Source organism: Felis catus, chromosome B4, assembly GCF_018350175.1.
Source record: "Felis catus isolate Fca126 chromosome B4, F.catus_Fca126_mat1.0, whole genome shotgun sequence".
NCBI lineage: Eukaryota > Metazoa > Chordata > Mammalia > Carnivora > Felidae > Felis > Felis catus.
This window is the reverse complement of record NC_058374.1, coordinates 138,795,489-138,816,259: the sequence shown is the minus strand read 5'-3', so window position 1 is coordinate 138,816,259 and position 20,771 is coordinate 138,795,489. Positions and strand designations below refer to the sequence as shown.

General features: G+C 63.2%; 2 protein-coding genes across 5 annotated transcripts in view; both read right to left on the bottom strand.

Moving 5' to 3' along the window:
• Positions 1–20,771, bottom strand: part of GRAMD4 (GRAM domain containing 4) — a 75,086-nt gene that overhangs the window by 20,700 nt on the left and 33,615 nt on the right. For all 4 annotated transcript variants that reach the window (XM_023257634.2, XM_045062526.1, XM_045062525.1 and 1 more), the window contains exons 2-3: positions 19,557–19,767; positions 15,698–15,818 (exon numbers count right to left, since the gene is read on the bottom strand). In XM_023257634.2, the coding sequence (XP_023113402.2) occupies positions 15,698–15,818; positions 19,557–19,767 (332 nt within the window). The remainder of the gene's footprint in view (positions 1–15,697; positions 15,819–19,556; positions 19,768–20,771) is intronic.
• LOC123386774 lies at positions 9–15,690 on the bottom strand. Its single transcript, XM_045062528.1, has 2 exons — positions 10,280–15,690; positions 9–10,000 (listed from the first exon to the last, which is right to left on the bottom strand). The coding sequence occupies exons 1-2, from the start codon at positions 10,939–10,941 to the stop codon at positions 9,607–9,609; spliced, it is 1,056 nt and encodes a 351-aa protein (XP_044918463.1). The 5' UTR covers positions 10,942–15,690; the 3' UTR covers positions 9–9,606.

Sequence of the window (20,771 nt, the reverse complement as noted above, 5' to 3'; positions counted from 1 at the left end):
CTGCAGGGAGACAGCTGCCAGGTGGCCATCGCCCGGTCCACCCTGCCCCTCGCACCACGGGAGGGCGCGGGCACAGGGCTCGGCCCGCGGCGGCCGGGCCACGGCGGCTCTCCCGCTCCGCCACGGGGCGGGGGACGCCGCAGGACTGTTAACCGGGGCTCCTCTCACGCGGTGGGGGCAGGAGCTGGCGCAAAGCCACGGCGAGGAGTCCGGTGCGGACCGGACGCGGGAAAGGCAGCTCGCCAAATCACTGCACCCACAGGCTGCCCCAGCGGAAGGGATCCTGGGGACCACCCGGCCACCCCACCGACGTCGCCTGGACGCACACGTGCGCTAGGTGTGGTCGGGAGGCCGCAGCCACAGCACGGAGCCCCTACGACGGGCAGACGGGCGGCTCCCGCCCCCCGGGGTGCCGGGCCAGCGGGGAGCTCCTGCCATCAGCCAGGACCCGGAGGGGATGGACATCAGGGCCGCAGGTCCCTTGGCTCGGGAACAGCCTTGCAAAGGCCCTGAGGCAGAAGCGGCCCACGGGCCAAGGGGAGGAGTCACAGATGAGATGGGGGGCCGGGCGCGCAGAGCCCTGGGAGCCAGAATGAGGACCTGACGTCTCCCGGCAGGGGTGGAAGCCGAAACCATGTACGTGTGGTTCTAACTAGAGTATGTGGTAAGCTGGGTGACGGTCCGCAAAGATGTCCCAACCTGATTCCTGGCACCTGGGACTATGTCCCTTCGTGGACCAAGCAGCCCTGCAGATGTGATACACGTGCGGACCTTGAGATGGGAAGTATCCCGGTTATCCCGGCAGACCCAAACTGCCGTCGCGTAAACTCCCAAGAGGCAGCAGGAGAGTCAGAGGTTAGAGAGAGGAGAGGCAGGTGCCAGGCCGCTGGCCTTGAGGGTAGCGGAAGGGGCCAGCAGCCAAGGACCGCCGGTTTCTCGAAGCCAGTGAAGTCGAGGAAACAGATTCTCCCCTAGGGCCTCCAGGGGAACATGGCCCTGCCAACGTGGGACCCTCGGTTTGGACTTCTGGCCGCCAGAATTGTAAGAGAATAAGTACGCTATTTTCAGCCTCTCGGTGTGTGGAAATCTGGTGCAGCAGCGAGAGGAAACTCCCACGGAGTGGGGCACGCACACGCACGTGTGCACAGACCCTAAGCGCACGCACGCCTCACTGCGCGAGCACCCAGATCCAGACCCGATACACTTCGGGCCACAGAGGCCCCCGCACCTGCCATCTGCCTCCGCCCCGCCCCCAGTGCCCAGGGGTGACCGCCAGCTAGCTTCTAGGCACAGGTGAGGCCTCCCCCTTCTGAGACTGTGTGTAACGAGGACGAGGTCTCAGCTCGGGCAGCCAGGACGAAATAGCACAGGCTGTGGGGCCTGGACAACAGACGGGTTCCTCAGGGCTCGGAGGCCGGCAGGCTGAGGCCAGGGTGCCCGCTGAGCCGGGGGGGAGCCACCTTCTCACCACGTCTTCACGGCACGCAGAGAAAGGGCGCCAACCCATGCTGGGGGCTGGGGGCTGGGGGCCCCACCCGGGTGACCTTGTCTAACCCTGACCACCTCCCAGGGGCCCCACCTCTAACCCCCCCCCCCCCCGCCCACCCTGAGGGCGAGGCCTTCAACACACGAATCTGGGGGGATGCAGACATTTGGTCCACAGCGGCTCACGGGCCCCGGCTGTCTCTGCCCCGCTCAGAGCGCCTCCCCCACCGGGTCCCCCACAGACACCCGGGGAGCAACAGCTGGCCGTGGGCAACTGGTTCAACTCTCGAGGGCCGTGCCGAGTCTCGTATCACGGCAAAATGCAAGAGTCCCCCTGAGAACCCTCGGCTCCTGCATTTCCCAGCCACGGTGGGGACGGCTCGCTCGTTTCTGGGCCGGACACGCGGTGGACCTGCTCTCGTCACAGCCCCACGATGGCACGGGGCTCGGCCGTCTCCACTGTGCCCCCGGACACCAGCCCTCACTTCTCAAGGCTCTGCATCGTCTCCCAGAGGGGTCGCCACCCGCTGGAGACAGACGGACCACACAGGTGTGAGGGACAGAAGACCTGTCTCCTCGCGGGGCTGGGCTGGGCTCCCCGCATCCAAATAGGTCACAGCCACCTGATGAGACACCCCGACCGCCCTGCAGGGAGAGGCAGGTGCAACGGGGACGCGGCCACGGCAGCCCCCGACACGTGCCGTGGCCCGGCCACGAGCCCCCCCAGAGAACACGTCCCGAAGAGAGACGGCTCCCCACGCCGACGGTGCTGCCGAGGCCGAGACCCGGGAAGAGCCTCCTCCACAGGCATCTGCTGGGGGCCGATGATCCCACTTCCCCCTTTTAGTCCACAGTTAAAGTCACAAAACAAGTCTCCTGAGCTGGGGCCCGAGCAAGACGGAACAGAGTGGTGGGGAGGCCCGCGCTCGCGGTCACCCTGACGGACGGGTATCTCGCCGCTCTTCACGGGACCAGCGCGTGGCCTCGCGCACCAGGACACTTGTGACAGAGAAGTGAGCCACACAAAGGCCGGCCCTCTGGGGACCCGGACAGTGAGAACAGCCCCGTTCAGGGAGTGAGTCCGAGGGGTGGGCGGGCGTCGTGGGGCATGTGTGAGTGGGTGAGGGGGGTCGGCGCCGAGGAGAACTGAGCCCTGTGGACTCAGGAAAAGCCACACTTGGCTCGAGTCCTGGAAAGGTCTTCCTGAGACGCAGGAACGTGACCGACTAATTCACCAAAATCGGAGGTGCGGCCTGGAGCTGGGGAAGAGCCAGGACCCCCCCGAGTCTGACCAGTGGCGGGAGTGCAGGCCTCTGCTGCCCCTCGCTGCCAGTCATGGTGAGACCCTTGCTGGCCTGGGGGGAGGGGGGGCCAGGGAGGGACCGGGGGAGACCCAGAGGCTTCCTTTCCTGTCCTGGCTGCCTCTCCAGACCTGGGGACACAGGGCTGAGCCCGAGCCCCCGAAATCCAGGCCAAGGTCAGCACGGCAGCCTGAGGCCCCAAGCGCAGACTGGCTTGCAGCAGGACAGTGCGTGACGGCAGGGCTCTGTGTCCAGACGGCACACGGGCAGGCCGAGAGGCCCAAGGTCAGAAGACCCTCCCGCCTCGAGGGTGCCTGGCCACACCTCCTGCCTGGGTTGTTCGCGGCTCGCCGGATTTCACGAAGAACACGGGTTTGTGAGGGCCGGGGTCCACCTGCTCGGTGGGCAGTGCACCAGGCCCTCCCGTGCATCTAACCCCGCTGGGATCCACCCGGCTCCGGGCAACTGCGCCCAGCACCGGGCAACTGAGCCCAGCACCCTCCAGCAACCCGCCGGCCCCTCCGGGCGCCTCCTACTACTGAGGCCTGTTGGGAGAAGATCCCGCACAGAAAGAGGACACGCCAACGCTACAGGGAGCGGTCCCTCCCAGCTCCCACGCAGACCCCCTCAGTCCCGGGGTGAAGCAGGGTGGCCCCCACACAGCTAAGTCTCCCCAAAGACTGAGGCCTCTGGACCCGCTGAATCTGGACACAGAACAGGCCCCATAAGGGGGGCCGTGCAGAGGGGAGAGGAGAGGGTGGTCCCTGCCCAGGTCCAGAGAGCCACTTCTGAGTCAGAGCCAGCAACAGGGGCCAGGCAGCAAGGGAAGGGGGCCAGGGAGGCAGGTGACAGGAGCACAGAGCCCCACCTCCAGGGTTGCGGGAAGCCCAGCGGAGCCCTGCCCCCCCGGCCCTGCCGAGGCATCCGCGTGTCCCCGCTCACGGTAGCCAGCCAGGTTTACGGTTCCTAACTGGCCCCCTTGCATCCTCCAACTCACCTCTACACGGCACTCCTGCCGCCGTCCTGCCCAAAAGTCGGCAGGGGCTTGCGATAAAATCCAACCACTCAGCAAATCCCTCCAAAGCGATGCCCCCCACTCCGCCTCACCTGCTGTGGCTCACTGCTCTTCCCTCGGCTTTGCTCTTTGGGTCCAAGCCACAGGGATCTCCTTTCAGAGATCGGCCCACGGTCTGACCCTGCCCCAGGACCTTCGCACATGCTGGGGCCCCCTCCCTGCCACTCAGTCTCAAGGCACCATTTCCCCTCCCAGAGCAACCTCCCTGACCACTCCCCACACATTCAACGTGGCATTTGGTCACTTCCCTCATGGGTTTGCTCTAACCGGAACGTGGGCAACATGGGTTCTCCTCAGGGTGCTGGGAGGGGATTCCTCGAGGGGATGCGGGTCCACAGATAAAGGCTCAGCAAACGTGACCGCTAGAAACACACCACGTTTCTAAGTCTGCACTCACGCGCAGGATCCCCTGGCTCGAGTCCACAGTCCCCGTCTGTCTACTGTCTGTGAAGGCCCAGGGCCCAGCCTGGCCCAAGGAGAAGCCAGGAAAGGCACGGTGAATGGACAGCAGGCGAGCAAGGACAGCCCAGCGAGCTCTCAGGCAGCACACCCAGCGGCGGGAGCAGACGTGTCAGCTGTAGGATGCACACACCGGGACTGGCCGGGAGCCCGACGGCGAGGACACCAGTGGTGGGGGAGGGGCCGCTGCCCTGGCACGAGGCCTCCGGCACTCGAGGGACATCCTCACCCTGCGCAGCGGACCCGCCAGCCCCCACGCGTCAGGCCTCAGCCTTCCCCAGCCCTGCACTGAGGGCTCAGGAGGACTGGGAGTCCCCACCTGTGGTTTCCGGGCACACACGGCACCGGCTGGGAGGTACTCGGGCGACCGGGGACCCACAGCTTAGCACGTTATCGGCCCAGGAGCTCCGGCCTCCACAGAGACTTCCACTCGGCCCCACACTAAGCCCAGCTGCCCAGAGAGACCACCTGCTCGCACACAACTTCCTCAGCAAATGCCCGCTGTGCGCGTATTATGCACCAGGCTTCGTCAGAGGGAACACTGCCGTGATGAAGCAACCGCACCCCGGGCAGAGCAGGCATCAGGTGGCCCCTGTGAGCACATCTTCTGTGTACGCTGGCCCCAGGGGGCTGGCCTGGACAAAGCTCCCCACTGGCCCTTGGGCCCCTCGGGAGGTGGGTCCCGACACAGGTAGGGCCCGGGGACCCTCTTCCAAGAGGGCGCCTGCACACCGGCAGTGGGAGAGCCCTGCCCTCCCATGTGCCTACACAGCACTGCCCAGCCTCCTCCCACGGCACTCGCTTCGGAGCAGCGTGGTCCTCCTGCGGCGGGCCTGGTCTAAGCAGGTGCCCGGCCAGTGGATGAACCTCAGGGTGAGCCTCCACGGGGTCCTGTCCACCATGTGCTTATGGGCAGACAGCCCTGGACAGGGGTGAGGGCACCTCTCCCCCAGGGGGAGTGGCCATTGGCCAAGTCAGGTACCCCGGGGGCCACCTCACAAGTGCCCAGATTGGGGTGTTCTTGAGCTTTCCCATCCTAACACCCACACGCACCCCAAATACCTCTGTGTATCTCAGCTCCGTCTGAAGGTCAAGGCAGCTGCGGACGCCTCCCCCATCCACAGGCAGCCAGCCCCTCCCGCATCATTGGCAGGAAACCACACTTTACTTAACGTGGCCACCCCCGAGCTCCCTTCCCCAGGAGGCCAACCTGCGGAAGCTCAACACGTGGCTGGGTTCCACCACGTGGCAACTGTGGGCCAAGCCTACGTGGACACGTGTGGACACCCAGATTCCGCCCCACGAGCCGCTGGTGCGCTGAGCAAAAAAAGACACACTCACCATCGCAGGTGGTTTCAGAGACGCGGGGCAGCCAAGAGCCAGGTTCTCTTAACACCCTCGGGGGTTAAGCCCCCTCGGCTCGGCCCTGCCCTGCCCTGCCTGCCCAGGGTGGAGGCCTGGGACCTCAGCCCCGGACTGCCCCTCGGTCTCCTGGCCTCCCCGGGTCAGGTGGGCCCCCTGCGGAACAGAGACGAACGCACCCCCAGCCCTCACCACCGCGCCACAAAGCCCCTCCCCCCCTCCCCCAGCCAGTGCGGGGCAGCGGCTCCCAGATTCACACCCTAGGACACAGCCAGGCAAATCTGCCCGTCCCCCTTCCCGGAAAAGAGACATCCACCTCTTCCAGCGCCTCCTCTCCTGGCGGCACAGAGATGTCTGGATAAATAAACCCAACTGGCATTTGGGGCCGTCTCCCTCCCGTTCTCTGAGAGAACAGCTCCCTGCAAGGCCACGCGGCTCTCTCCCCGAGCCTGAAATACCGACCAGACCCAGGGAGGGTGGGTGTTCCGGCCTGTCCCCCCAGCTGGTGACATATTTAGGTCAATCACAGTGCACGGGGCACAGGACACAGCAGCACAACCCTACCCGCCCCCCGCCGCCCCCCCACGGCCATCGATTTCTCCCTCCTCCCTTCCGGCTGAGTGGCAACTGCTGAGCCGGTCTCACTCCACCCAGCCTCCCCTCGGGGCCGCCTCTGACCCCAACGCCCTCTGACCTCAGAGCCCAGACCACAGTCTTTCCAGCAGCGACCAGCCTTCCTTCTGCAGAGCCTGGGCCCCGGGCCTGGACACTCGGCTGCCAGAGCGCGAGGCTCCCGGGTCTCAGCACGGGACCACCTCACGTTGACTCCATCGTCCCATCTCCCCTGACCCTCTGTCTCCCTCTCGCGGGAGTTGCTGTAATTAATCAGACTGGGCACACCGGGTAACCAGGATGGCCCCCCCTCTCGGATCCTTAACTCAGTTACAAGTCCCTTGGGCTATATGAAGGTGACACGGTGGCAGGTTCTGGTGATGAGGGCACAGACACTTTTGGGGGCCAGGATTCCGCCCCGCATTCCTTCCTGAGACAAGACTGTGTCCAAGGAGGCCCTACTGGGCCCCGGGAGGGAGGGACGGGTCCCTCCTTCCACCTGCCCCACGGGAATCCACAGGTCACAAAACACAGAACGGACCCCTTTCCTGGGTCAAATGGCCCTCAGGAGATGCAGGGGCCCCAGCAGCCCCCTCCTCCCACCCATCTCCTCCCCACCTCTCTCTGGGCCCCACCTGAAGCAGGATTGGAAAAGTGCCCCACCAGCCCTGACCACGAGAGCTCTGACTCTCTGAAGTCCCGTTGTGAGAAGTACCAGCACAGAGGACATCCAGTCGCCCACACTTCCACAAGCCCATGCCCTATATGCGCCATTTTGGTGAAGCATGCTCTCAGGCTGTTTGGAGCCCCTCTCTGCCTCTTCGTGGGGGGCAGGCCGCACCCGGCCTGCCTCACGGGCCGTGGGAGCCACCCTTGCAGGGGACCAGATGCCCACCAGTCCACAGGCACCAGCGGCTAAGTTACAGGCGGGGTCCCCAGGAGCGGGAGCCACACCCTGGCACATCAGACCACCAAGTCAGGGCCCTGCGGGGCAGGAAAGGCGGCCTCGTTAGAGACCGCCGGGCCCGCCAGGGTCACACAGTGAGGTCCCCAGCACAGTGATTTGCTCCCTTCCAAGGACTGGTGTGGCCACGGGGGTGCTGCAGCAGAATGCTGGGGGCAGCCGGAAGCCTGGGGGAGGCTGTGGGAGCCCAAATGCCTACCTGAGGAGGGAGTCTGAATCCCCAGACCTTCTAGAACCTGGGGGTGCACCTGGAAGACAGGAGTCTGCCCCAGAATTCGTGAATTCCCTCCCTGCACGGCTGTCCAATGGGGCCCCCATGAGAGCGGCGGGCACATGGCATGATGCCACCCACTCCCGTGACAGCCGTTGGGCAGCAGACTCAGGGCAGGGGGAGGCCCGGGGGTGTGGTGAGCCCTGAGGGACGCTCGGACTTTCTAAGCCTTGGCTCCCTCGTCCCAAATGCCCCCTTCTTGCAGCGGAAGGGTCCACACAAGCCAGGTCCTGCTCTAGTGGGGGCGTTCGGGGCCCCTTACAGAGACTGCTGACCGCTGCTTGCCAAGGGACAAGGCAAAATGAGCCACAGACGTGAAGCCCCGAAAACAGCAGGGTGTGGTAAGGCCCTCCGTGCAGGGCTCGCGCACAGAGTCCAGCAGGCGCCCCACCCCCCCCGAGCCTGAGAGGCGGGCAGGGTCGGCAAGCTGACCGGGGACTCCGGGCACCTCCTCCACTGCCAGCCCACGGCCACCCGGACTCGGAGGGACAGAGAGAGGACGCCCTGGGCCATGCCCACCACACACCCCGACAGCGTGGGCCACGGCCCAACCCAGCGCCCCAGCCTCCAGGGGAGTCACTGGGAGGAAGGAACCAGCTTCCAGGCTATTTTTAAACGTGTGAAAGTAGAACCCTCCTGGCACAGAATCCGACAGCCCCAGCCACAGCCAGAAATAAAAATCAAGTGATAATCCTTAAATAAAACTCCTTCCCACCGGCCGGGCCTGCAAACACAGAGACCGCTGGGAAAGCTGCTCCGGCTGGCCACGTGGGAGGCAGCACACCTGGGGGCCCCAGGCTCCGCCCCCACCCTTCCTCCTGCCCCACAGCCTGCACCCTCCCCACCCACAGCCTGCCAGCCCCACTCGCCCGCTGGCCATCGCCTCGGACCTTTCTAGAAGGCAGAACCACGTGCTCCCCACAGTGACCAGGTACCAGGCTCTAAGCCGAGGGCACGCCGCCACGTTTAACGACCAGCAAAACAGCGCCCACGACAACTCCCTTCCCCCTCAGCTTCTCCCGGAGAAACACCGTTCGGGATGGGCAACTTCCGTCCGCACGATGTCTCTGACGTGGACTTCGCTTACGGGGGTGCCACCAACCTCCAAGAATCAGCGACCGTGCTGTCTGGCCCTCAGGGGGCGGCACCTGCCGTGCCGGGCTGCTTAGGCACCGGCCTACCGCAGGGTTAGGTCCCTCTTGGGAAACCAGCTGGGGTTTTGGGGGAACAATCAGCGGGTTAACATTCTTTCCATGTAAAATAATGAGAAATGGGATCTCATCCAGGGTTCTGACCCAGAGCAGCTGTCTTTCAGGAACCGACAGCCCCTCGGCACAGATGACGTGGCTTCATGGGGCCGCCCGAGGTCTGGGCTCTGGGGCCCCGGACCCAGAAACAGAAAATGTGTGTGTGCCCATCCCTGGTCCCTCTCTCTTTCCCACCAGCACTTAGTGCCCTGCAGCCGAGCCCACCATGCCCAGCCCTTCCCCACAGCAATGAGCTCTTTTCTAAGCACCTGCACCCTGCACAGCTCTGGGGTGGGGGCCGCCGGGACTCTGCCCCCAACAAGGCAAGACCAGGCCCCGAGTCTCCGAGTGGGTGAGCTCACCAGGGAGCAAATGTGACACATATAAAACACACGCTTAAGGACCAAACACCAGACAGGGTGAGAGCAGGGAAGGGCGTATCTGGAGGACCTGAGCTGTGGTAAGTGCCCGCTGGGACCTGGAAGGATGTGCAGAAGCGTGCCCGGTGGAAGGAACAGTCTGTCTGTCCACTCATCCATCCACCCGCCTACCCACAGACCCACACATCCATCCATCTATCCGCTCACCCACTCACTCACCCTCCAGCCGTCTACCCATTCACCCACTCACCCACTCATCGGCCCATCCATCCATCCACCCACCTACCCACTGACTCATCCATCCACTCACCCACCCACCCACTCACCTACCCATTGACTCATGCATCCATAGACTCGTCCGTTCAAATACGCACTGAGCACCCACAACCACTAGACCACGAGCCTAAGCTGTGGGGATACGCAGACACGGCGCCGGCCACCTTCACTCTGTCACACGAGAATCCGGCTCAGTAGAGGAGACGCGACGTGAAGTTCCACACGGAGCTGGAGAAGAAAGTTGGGGCAAGCCCACGTCACAGGGCGGCCCGCTGGACCAGTGTGGCCTCGTCCACGGGGGTCTCGGCAGGAGGGGACCAGCCGGGGGGCGGCAGAGGGCGGGGAAGGCAAGGTGCCGTCCCCACGCGGGAGCTCGGGCATGCCAGTGTAAGCGGGATCCCGTCCTCCGGCCTCCTCGCCGCCCGGGGAGCAGGTGAGGTGTTCAGTGGGTGAATGCGGGGCGTCAACGAGAAGGCTCCCAGAGCTCGCGCGGCTCCTGACGAAACATATCCCACGGAGCTCGGTTCTGTCCTCTTCCAAAGTGCCCGTCAGAGGACACTGCCAGACCCTGGACACAGAGCCGTCAAAATACCACACGGGCAGGCCCGCTGGAGCTTGCTCCCTGACTTCGCCCCCCACCCAAGAGTCCCGTAGCCCTGGGTCCCACGGGGCGAGCCCAGCACCGGCAGGCTCCGGGGGTGGCTCCTCTGAAGTAGGAGCTGGGCAGGCGGGGCGCTCAGCCGGGCACTGAGACGGCCCTGCCTGGGGCGGGGTGAGCCGGGCTCTGTGCTCGTCGAGGAGTCGGGGCCCAACATCCGCAACGAATAATGGAAGGGCAGATTCTCACCGGGAGTAGAAGGGATCCGGATCTGCCTTCCTCTTCACTGAACAGCACCGATTTAACGGCAGGAGCAGAGTCAAACCAACCAACGAAACGCCAGACTCCCAGATGGACATCTGCGGGCCACATCCACCACCACGTGGCCAACCCCACACCGAGCCCTGCAGCCAGTAGGCCTGGAATGGGGCCTCACCTTGTCTGGACAACTCCCGCCCCCCTCCAAACCGCAAGCAGGCAGCAGGCAGCTCCCAAAGCCCCTGCTGGCAGAGGACTTTGTGGGTGAGAAAGCACTTGCTTGCCCTCAACCACCCAACTGGTTGCTCAGAAACTTCCCTTCCCTCCAGGGCCCTTCCTTGAAGTCTAGGCATCAGAGAGAGATGCTCCAGGCCACGGGAGTGAAACCCTCTCAGGCGGGAAACAGACAGCCATGCTGACCCGCGGTGGCTCGGAGCAGGAAGGGGCGCACCAGGGCTCAGAAGCAAAGGGCGTCCTCTGCCCAGCCACACTCTGCATGAGCTAACTGCCGTCTGCCCATTTGCGTCCGCCGGGAACCCACAGGCATCTGGTCCTGGGTGGGTGTCGGTGGCCCAGTGAGCACAGTCCCTACGCCGTGGGGGCTCAAGACCCCAGGGTGGGCCCCCCAGGGAGGATTCCACAGGCCTTAGCATCAACACAGAACCCGTGCACGGGTCAGGGAGGTTCAGGCTTCACCTGGCAACCAGGAAGCCTCCAGACCCCGGAGGCCCCAGGAGCATTTCCTCCAAGAGCCAAATTCCACCCCAAGTCCCTTTCGGAGAGAATCTCCTTTCCCAGGGCCCACACCCAGCAGGAGGTGGAGAAAGGCACAGAAACTGTGGACCACTTACTGTGTGCTTGTGCTTAAAAAGCAGTAACAACCGAAATGCATCTCGGGCTAAATGCAAATGCACGATGCTTTTAACTTACTTATGCACTTCTTTAACAAATTTAGGCTCCTGCCTCCAGTCACGAGCCGGGACGCATTTCCAACTCACAGTCTCCACCCTACGTCATTTTCTCTCAGGAACATTTGTACTGTTCAATATTTCATAACCAAGAAAGCCGCTGCACACTCGGGCTATTTCCTCCTCCCCACAAAGAACAATAGTCTGCTTTCTGGGAGAAAGTACTACAGATAATTGAATGGAGTTTTAACACCGGCCACTTAGGCGTTCTGCAGAGGGGGAGCTGAGGCCGTGAACGGGTGAACGTCCACAGCCGGCCGCTACCCGGCGGCCGACTCGAGGACTAGAAGCGTGGGTGCCGACCGCAGACCCAGGCTCCCCCGAGCCCACGTCAGCACCCCTCCTGCGGGGCCAGGGCACAGAGGCCGGTCCAGCAGCAACCCAAAGCACCCTGTGGGTCTCAAGGATGCTGTATGTCCTCTCGTGCACGCTCTGCAACCCCAGCTACTGAGTGGGAAGAAACAGCGGAGGAAGAGATGGGCTCTCCCGTGCAGATTCCAACCCGACCGAGTTTTTCTGCAATTAATTCCTCCACCCACACGACCCAGGACGTTGTGCCAGATGCTCAACAGGGGTGGCCAAAGGACCACCTGAAACTATGAACCTGGCCGGAGGAAAGAAACTCGCCACCCAGGGCACGGGCGGTTAAACCCCGCCAAAGCCACACAGCAGGTGTAACGCGGGACAGGGACGCTGTCTAGGCACCATTCTGGAGGGACCTCCGGGAGGCAATGGAAATGGGGGAAAGTGAGACGGGATAACATTCATCTAAGGAGGAAGTCAAGAACGTACGTGTTTGTTTCTACAAAAGAGTCGGTAGAAGCATAAGCCGTAAAATCAAAAGACGCTGGTTATCTATAGAGGAAAAGAAGGAAGGGGGTGTGCACAGGAAGAGAAACCGACTTCTCTGAACGTGCCTGGACTTTGCACCCATGCAAGCAATCTTAGACGACTGCAAAAATAAGTTTGGTTCTAACGAGAACTCTTTACAATACGTGTCACGGGACAAAAGGACACAGCATCACGCCTGTGACACTCTTCACCTGAATCTCATCCTGAGGGAACATCAGACAAACCCAAACTGAGGGACGTGCACTCTTCAAGAACGCCAACACCAGGAAACACGAAGGCAGGTCGTAACCGCTCCAGGAGACGGACCGAAGAGACGGGACGCCTGAACGTAACGTGTGACCGGGGACCCTCTTCTGCTAAAAATTACAGGACAGCACACTGTGACAAACAGAGAGGCTGCCGTAAGGCCTTCGGTTAGATAATCGTGTGGGGTGGACGTTAATTTCTGGAGGTCGGTAACGGTACTGGTTCGGCAGGTAAGAGAGTACCTGCTTTCGGGAAACACACACAGGAGAGCTCCAGCACATCACGTCTGCAGAGGACCACAAGCAGGTGGATGGGAGGAAGGACAGGTGGGTGCACGGATGGACAGATGGACGGATGGTTGGGAACGGGACAGACAGGCAGACAAGCACGGTAAAATGTTGAACCCTGGGGACAACCTGGCTGAAAGGACTACAGGGATCCTTTGTGTTATTCTCGTGACCTTCCTGCAAATCAGGAATCGGGTCAAAATAAAAAGTGAATGGAAAACAACAGTCATCTCTAAAAACCTAAATCACTCACGAGAACTAGGATTTTCAGCCTGAGAGATCAGAGAACAGTCTGACGAGGTCGAGTAAAGACCCTGGGACATGAGAACAGGGTCTCGATGGGGAAAAACCGCGCACCAGCACTCGCGGCAGCCAAACGCGGAGGCAACGCAGGCGCCTGTCAACAGATGGACACACAGACACAATGTGGTCCAGTCACACAGCCGAACAGCGCTCAGCCTTGCAAAGGGAGTGCTGCCACATGCTGCCACACGGCCACGCGGATGAACCTGAGGACATCGCGCCCGACCCCAAAACCCAAACACTGTAGGTTCCACTTGCATGAGGTCCCTGCAGAAGCCAAACCCCCAGAGACGGACGGAAGGATGCTGGCTGCCGGGGCTGGGGGAGGGGCACGGGGACTTGAGGTTTAATGGGCACAGGGTTTCAGTTTCACAAGCTGACCACACGGTGACGGCCGTGTGGCACCGCGAACGTGTCAACACCACGAGCGGTGCACGTCAAATGGTCACGATGGCAAATCTTGTGTTATATTTTATCACAATTTTTTTTTAAAGGAAAAAAACAAAAACCCCAGGTATTGGATGTGAATTCGAATGATCTGTGTGAACTCAGGACGCCCTATCTCTGCCCACTGGAAACATCTAGAAACAGTGACAGCAGCGAGTATGCCAGAAGGCTTATTTAGCTTCTAAACACCACTCTCGACCGAAAGGAATCAGGAGAAATGGCTAATTCCAGGACGGGGGCAAGAGATGATGAAGAGCCTGGAGCATCCGTCACACCAGAGAGCTCACGGAGGAGTGACTGACGTCGAAAGGACTCAGAAGCAAAACCGAAGCACCACCCAAGGCCCAGAGGTGGGTCTATCTGGGCACCGACGGGTAGCAGCGATTCAGACACGTCAGCTGTGTTTAAGGCCATGATCGCATGAGGACAGCAAAAAACCCACAAAAGCCCAACACCCTCGATGGTCACCTTTGGGAGATGCTCTAAGTAGGGAATCAGCTCATTATTCTGAAAACCAGACAATAAAGGAAAAAAGTTCAAGCATGTATCCTGCCTCTGCTTATATGAACCATCCCCAGGAGCAACCAAGTAGTTAGGTTTTCAGAACCACGTCGGTGAGGAAATGGAGGATGACTGGAGGGGTCGGGAATGACCATTCTGGAACGTCCAGGGCACGGCAGATGGAAGCCATGACAGCCAAGGGCGGAAACCACCTCAGGGAAGCCGCCACCGAGGGAGTCCTCCCAGAGCGCGCCCCGTGTTGAGTCCACGGGGACGCCCTGAGCAAGGTCCAGGGCGGAGGCCCCGCCAGAGCTGACCTGGTTTCCTCCACGAAGAGCAGAGACGCAGACAACTGGCAACACAGGAGCCTGGAGAGATGCGCCAGCCGCTCCACGCGGGGCCTGGGTGCCGGTCTCGGAGTTGCGGAAAAACCGGCAGACAGTCGGGGAAATCTGAGCTTAGGACGGGGGTCTGACGACATGAAAAGTAACCTGATGCTTTCAGTTGTGAGTATCAGACTCACGGCTTTCGTTTTTAAAACACGACGAGCTGCCTGCTGAAAATACAGACGAAGGATGGGAGGCTGGCGGGAACCCGCCTGCCGCGGCCGCCTCTCGCTGGAGCTGACGGTGAGCGCGTGAGGTGCTCTACCTCTGTGTGTGTCTGAAATGTTCCTAGTTCAAAACGAGTGCCCACAGCTGCCACCCCACAGCTATCAAAACTGACCCGGACGGTTTCGCGACGTGAGCTACCCAAGAGTAAACCAGAAGCTCTTTTGGCAAAACACTGAGGCCGGACCCGAGGGCTCCCCACCACGGCTCAGACACCTGCTGTCAGTGCAGGCGAGGGCCCCCACGTGGCTGCAGAGCAGGGGCGCCCACGGCTAGAGCTCAGTGGACACTCAGTGTGTGGACCCCGAGGGAGAGGTGTCCGTGGGCCGGCAAGGGCACAGCCGCTGGGTCCGGAGACGGAAGGAGACAGGAAGGGAGGGGACCTGCCCGCGGACCCTTCCTCCTGGACCCGGTGGCTCCTGGCCAGGAGGCCGCGCCTTCCTCCCTGTATCGTCCCGGCAGCTGTAGCTGCCGCCACGGCATCAGCCGTGGAGGCTCCACGTGGCGCAGCGGGGTCACACGCGTGGGCGCCGGGGCGAGACTGCCTGCTTCCGACCCCTCGCCGGCGAGAGGGCTTCCCCGGGAAGGTCACCCTCCCCAGCCCTGCGGTTCCCGTCTGCAGAGCAGGGAGACAGAGGGAGGCGGGACGTCCAGTGAGATCGTGTGTGCGAGGACCCGGGAGACGCCTCCGCAGCAGTTTCTACCACTGCCACGCAAGAGGCCGTGCACGGCTCGCGGCAGCGGGGAGGTGTGGTTAAGCTCGCCGATGGCCCAGATCCCGAGGCGTGCGGCCACCTGACGACGAAATCCTCGGGCTCCCCCTCCCTCCGCGACGCGACAGCAAACAGACCAGAGTGGACAGTCTCAGTCTCTTCGCCAGGCTCTGACCCGTTGTGAGCTAAGTGCTGGAAATGATGCACCAGATTCCCTGAAAGCATGGGACTCTCCAGGGAGCCTTTTATCCCTTCCCGGTGGCGTCCCCCTCACCCCCGAGCAACAACATCGCAGCTGCGCGGACAAGAGCTCGGGTCTTAGTGGAGCAGCAGATGGAGCCTCGGGAAGCCCGTGCCCACGGCGCCAGGCCCGTCCCCACCACGACCGAGCCCAGGGACAGCGGTCACGGGGCTTCCCCAGCCCAAACAGCCTGTGCGCTTCTGCGGGACGGCATCCTCCCATCCCCCCACCGGTACTCACGTAAGAAGTGCTTTTCCAACAAGGCGATCTCCAGGTGACCTTTGATCTCATTTAATCGGTCAAACTCTGTCCGGTTAAAGTCCTGGACTCCTGCAGCCATGATGAGGGTCCCCGGACCAGCCTACGAGAGATACACCGAGACTCAGAGGAGCCGCCTCGAGGCGTCCCGCGTGCACGTCAACTGGTTCTCCGAGGGGTGCCCTGAGGACCCCTCATCTGCAAGGGCCAGGCCCACAGAGCCCCCGGGAAGACAAGGAGGGCCTCTGCCACGAAGCGGGTATCCCTTCACCTCAGCTTCACCTGCCGGTGGAAGGGACATCTTCAGCTGCTGGTGGAGCCCAGGCGAGGTCAGCTGTTAGAAAGGATTAAAAAAAAAAAAAAAAAAAAAAAACCCACGATGCTAAGCCTCTTGACGGCCACAGCACTCGGGCTGCAGAGGGAAAGAAACCACAGAAACCCGGGCCGGCCAGCGCGGCACCCTCCGGGGAGGCGGGTGAGCCCAGCCACGAGACCTGTCCCCCTCGCGCCCCAGAGCTGGAGTGACAGGACTCCGGGCCGGCGGGGTGGGCACGTCCACGCGCCAGGCTGCGTAAAATCTGCAAGAATGGCGGCTCCCGAGGCGAGCGAACTCCAGACCGGGCCTGTCCCATTCCACGGAGGGCTAATTAAAACCACCGCCTGACGTCCCCAGGGGTGCAGGGCAGGCTCCGGTTACAGATGACCGCGGCCCGCTGCCACTCGCCCAGGGGCCTGGCACGGTGGCTGCTCGCCTCCTGCTGACGGGAGGGGAAGGGGAGCAGGGCAGGCCAGCACAGCCAGGCCCCCACCCACCGGGCGCACGAGGAGCGCTCGGCTCACACACTGGACCCTTCCACGGTCGCCCCCACAGCTGCATCCTGACGCGGACCTGGCCAGAAGCAGCAGCCGTGCGTCCCCCGCGATGCGACGGGGGAGGATCGGACTCTGGTCCTGGTCTCCGTGAGCCCCCTCCAGGCTGGGGGAGGGTGGAAGGGGACCCACAGCCCGGACAGGGCTCGACAGGCCTCGTGACCCCTCCTCCACAGACACAGGCTGCCTGCTCCAGGCCACACCCCAGCAAGGAGATGCTGACGGTGGGAGGCCAACGGGTCCCGTGGCTGCCCTGACGCTTGACCTGTCGGGACTTTCTCGCTTCTGGGGCGTGGGTCCCCCTGCTGACCTGCACCCCCCACGGCCTGGCAGCAGTGGACACGGGCATTGGGGATACTTCCAGCTGCCCTACCACGAGGAAGAAGGCGCATGCCTGACCCACTCACCCTGCAAACGAGCTCGTCCCTCTCCTGCCCCCCCTCCCCCTCCCCCACCCCCATGACGGCCAAGGCAGCAGCCACACAGCAGAGGGCAGAGGCCGGCCAGGAGAGGCGGCTCGGCACCGACGAACGCTCGACTCCATCCTATCCGCCAGCTCCTCCCCAAAAGCGAGCAGGATGACCCCCAGTATATGGGGCCATGTCTGAAATGCTGTGATGCGGGTCAGGCTCTAGGATGCTGGAGTCGAGGCCGTCTGGAACTTGCCCTTGTGCTTCCAGAATCCCTACAGGGCCCCCTCGGGTCTAAGAGAGCCAGGGCCCCTCAGGGTGTGGGGCAGACTGAGCCGAAGCCCAGTGGACGGCAGGAATGGGGAGGAGTGGCTCCGGGGAGCCGAGCGGCTGGCCGGGAGCACCGATGGGGACGGTGGGCCGCAGGTCTGAGCCCCTCTGTGAGCCCCTTCAGCTGACCCCTTCTCGGACCCCGCCCCCCTACCCCCACCCCCCCGCCCACGCCCTTGCCCTCAATCACCACGTCCACTTGTCTCCTCTGCCTGGGACACGGAGCGAGAGCAGCCAGTCACAAAAGGGCAGGTGCTATAGGCTTCTCTCACGTGACGTCCCTGGAGGAGTCGCGCACAGAGACAGAGCGGGTGGTGGGCGCCAGGGGCTGGGGCACGGGTGGGGACAGGGCTTCGGTGTGGAGAGATGATGGCGGTTCTGGAGGCGGACGGGGGGGTGACATGCTCAATGCCGGCGAACAGAACACCCAACCGCGGCTAAAATGGGGAGTTCTACGTTAAGTATGTTTTACCAACCACAATAAGAAACCTCAAGTGAAGAGAACAAAGTCTAAGCACAGAGGTGTCCAGCCGCCCTCACAGCAAGAGCCGCGCCATCAGAGCCCCACTCTTCACCCGTCAGGCCGGCAGAGCAGAAAGCCTGAGGATGCCCCGAGCCGGTGACAGGCGTGGGACGTGGGCCCTCTCAGGCGGCCATGGGAACCAACTGTACCCCGCAGGAGGGCGGCCTGGTCACAGCCACCGGGACGACGGATGCCGTGGACCCAGTACGCCCACCTGGGGGACACGGGGTCACGGGTCACGGGTCATGGGTCACTTCAGTGGGGAGAGCTTCACGTGTCGATGGCACAACCCTCGTGGGAGCCCAAGCCCAGCGCCCCCGCCACGGACAGAGTCCCGGTCGGCTGTCTGTTCACACAGCCCCTGTGCCTGCCACCCCTCAGACCTCCCCGCACCCTCAGACGTGACCTCAAAGCAGGGCACGGGCACGGCTGGGCCCCGAGACCCTCCACACCATCGGCCACCACCCCCACGCAGGGGCCGTGCTCTAGGGTGAATCCGGGTCTCTCTGCAGACAGCACCCAGGGCAAGGTGGCTGCCGCTAAGCCCCAGCAGGATGGACAGACGGACGGACCACGGAGCCAGAAGAGTGCTCTGCAGGATCCCTGTCACACCCCAGGGTGAGCTCAGACCCGCGCGTGGGGACTCATGCTCCCGAAGTGCCCCCGGCACACTCGACCCAAAGACCACCGTCACAGCCGTGGCTCCCGGCGCCCGGGGGGCACGGGCCAGAACGGGGGACACACCGCCTTCCTTGCAAGACAAGCCCGTGGCGCTCTGCATCACGTGTACCAGGAGACAAGGCAACAAGGGACCCTGCGGCTGGAGGAGCAGCTGGGGGACCACGGCCCACACCCCGGCAGGCTCCCCTCCCGGCTCCGCAGCGCCCGGCCCACCTGATCAGGCAGCCCGGCTCCGAGTGAATTATTCAGTCCCGCCAGGAGCGGACTCGTAGTCCCCGTTCTGGTCTGAGGCATTAATAATAGAAGGAGCCAGGGAGGACGAGCACTCACAGCCCACCCCTGGAAAGGAAACTAGCTCGGGCGCTCAGAGGAGAAACCAGCAGGCCTCCAATATGGTCCCCCATGCCGGGCAGGATGGCTCTGGGTGTCTTCCCCGGCGACGGGGAGGCCTCAGGCAGCGGTGCCCGCGACGGCGAGCCCCGCGATCACACCTGGCCAGGGAGCCCGCCCCAGCCCCCGAAGACACACAAGCTTCCAGAAGGCAGGGCCCACTCAGGCCTAGTTCCCACCGTAGCCACACTGTCTAGCTGCCCCACTAAAGGGCACCCTGCTGACGGGCCCACAGGGGACGATGAGGACCCAGCCTGGGCTCGGCCAGCTGCCGAGGGTCGGGAACGTCAGGCTGGGGTCTCTGCCTCACTTCCGCACCAGAAGTCGGCCAGCCACCCAGAAAACCAGTGAGGAAAGAAAAGAAATCCAGCTGCTGGACAGACCCGTGGTGAAGGCAGGCTGTCTGATCCTCAATCAGTGGGGGGGGGTATGAACCCCGGGCACCGAGGGCCGTTCCGGGACAAGACGAGGACAGAGGGGAGGCCAGCCCGGGCAGGACGGGGCTGCCGAGTGCACGCTCTGCTTGGCCACCTGAGGTCGGGGGATGGCCCCCAGGCCTACACTTCCGGACACGGGGACGAGGCCAAGCAGAGCAGGGGACGTTCCCGCTGCCAGGAGGCCCGCACAGCATACTCACAGGGTCCCTCAGCTCCTCACTGTCCCGGGGCGAGGTCCGAGGTATTCTCAGGGGAACTTCATCTCCGCATTCAGTGTCCGAGGCATTTGGAGACTCTGCTAGATCGAGGAAGTCATCTCTCTTGTGACCTCTGAACCTGATTTTGTCCAGCCTCCTTAGCATGTTCAGCACTGAGCCTCTCTGCTTTACCTTAACATGACGGTCGGGGTCCCTGCAAGAGAAGGGGGGAGGCTCGGTCACTCGCCTGCCGGCCACCTGCCCACGTGGCACGCCCACCAGCCTGAACACACGGTTCTCCCGCACACACCTCGGTCCCGTGGCCAAGCCCCGTCCTCAAGGAGCGGTCTGTCTGGCTTTTCAAGGAACGCTCGGGACCCACCGGCTCCCACCTTGCACCCACCAGCCTGGGTCCCTCCATCACCCCCACTCAGCTGGCCAAGCTCCTACCACTGCCCCCCACCGACGTCACCCCCCCCCATGTACCCCACAAGACAGGAGGAAGCCAAGTCTGTCAGCAGGACCTTTCCAGCCATAAAGACGGCCAGCCTGGTGCATGGGAGGCCAGAGACCCTGGGTCTCATCAGAAGCCCTCCTAACCAGCCAACCATCAAGGACGCGGTCAGAGCTGTGGCTCCACACGCTGCCCAGACAGAAGCAGACACCCAAAAACCGCTAGAATGCTCGGCATTAGGGCGTCTCAGTGGCTCCCTTCTGAATCCAGTGGGGCCCCAGCTTTGTGTCCCCCGACTGGGCCTGGTCCCCTCGTCCAGGTCACCACCCGGGCTGCTCTGTCTCCCTAAAGCACCTCCCGCTCGCCTGGGCAGCCCTTGCTCGGCTTCCAGAGGCGGCTCATTCTTGCTCAGAGAGGTTGTCCCACACACAAGGGCTGGTCAGGAGCCCCACACTCGCCCGCCTGCCTCCCCAGCACGGCCCCAGCCCACAGACTGCCCGCCAGGCTCCTCCAGCCGGGAATGACGGCAGCAAAGACCTGACCTGGGGGATCACACCGAGGGATGACATGTGTAAGTTCAGACCCACGTGCTCACCCGGGGACGGACATGTCGTGGGGTGCCCCACATCTCTGTGCCGCGGCCAGGAAAGGCAAGGCGCCCCACCAGGACCCCCAGGGACAGAGCCAATAGCTCATCTGCACGTCCAGCCGACCTCGCTCCAAAGCCTACAGCAGAGGCCACAAACCCCACCGAGTCCCAATCG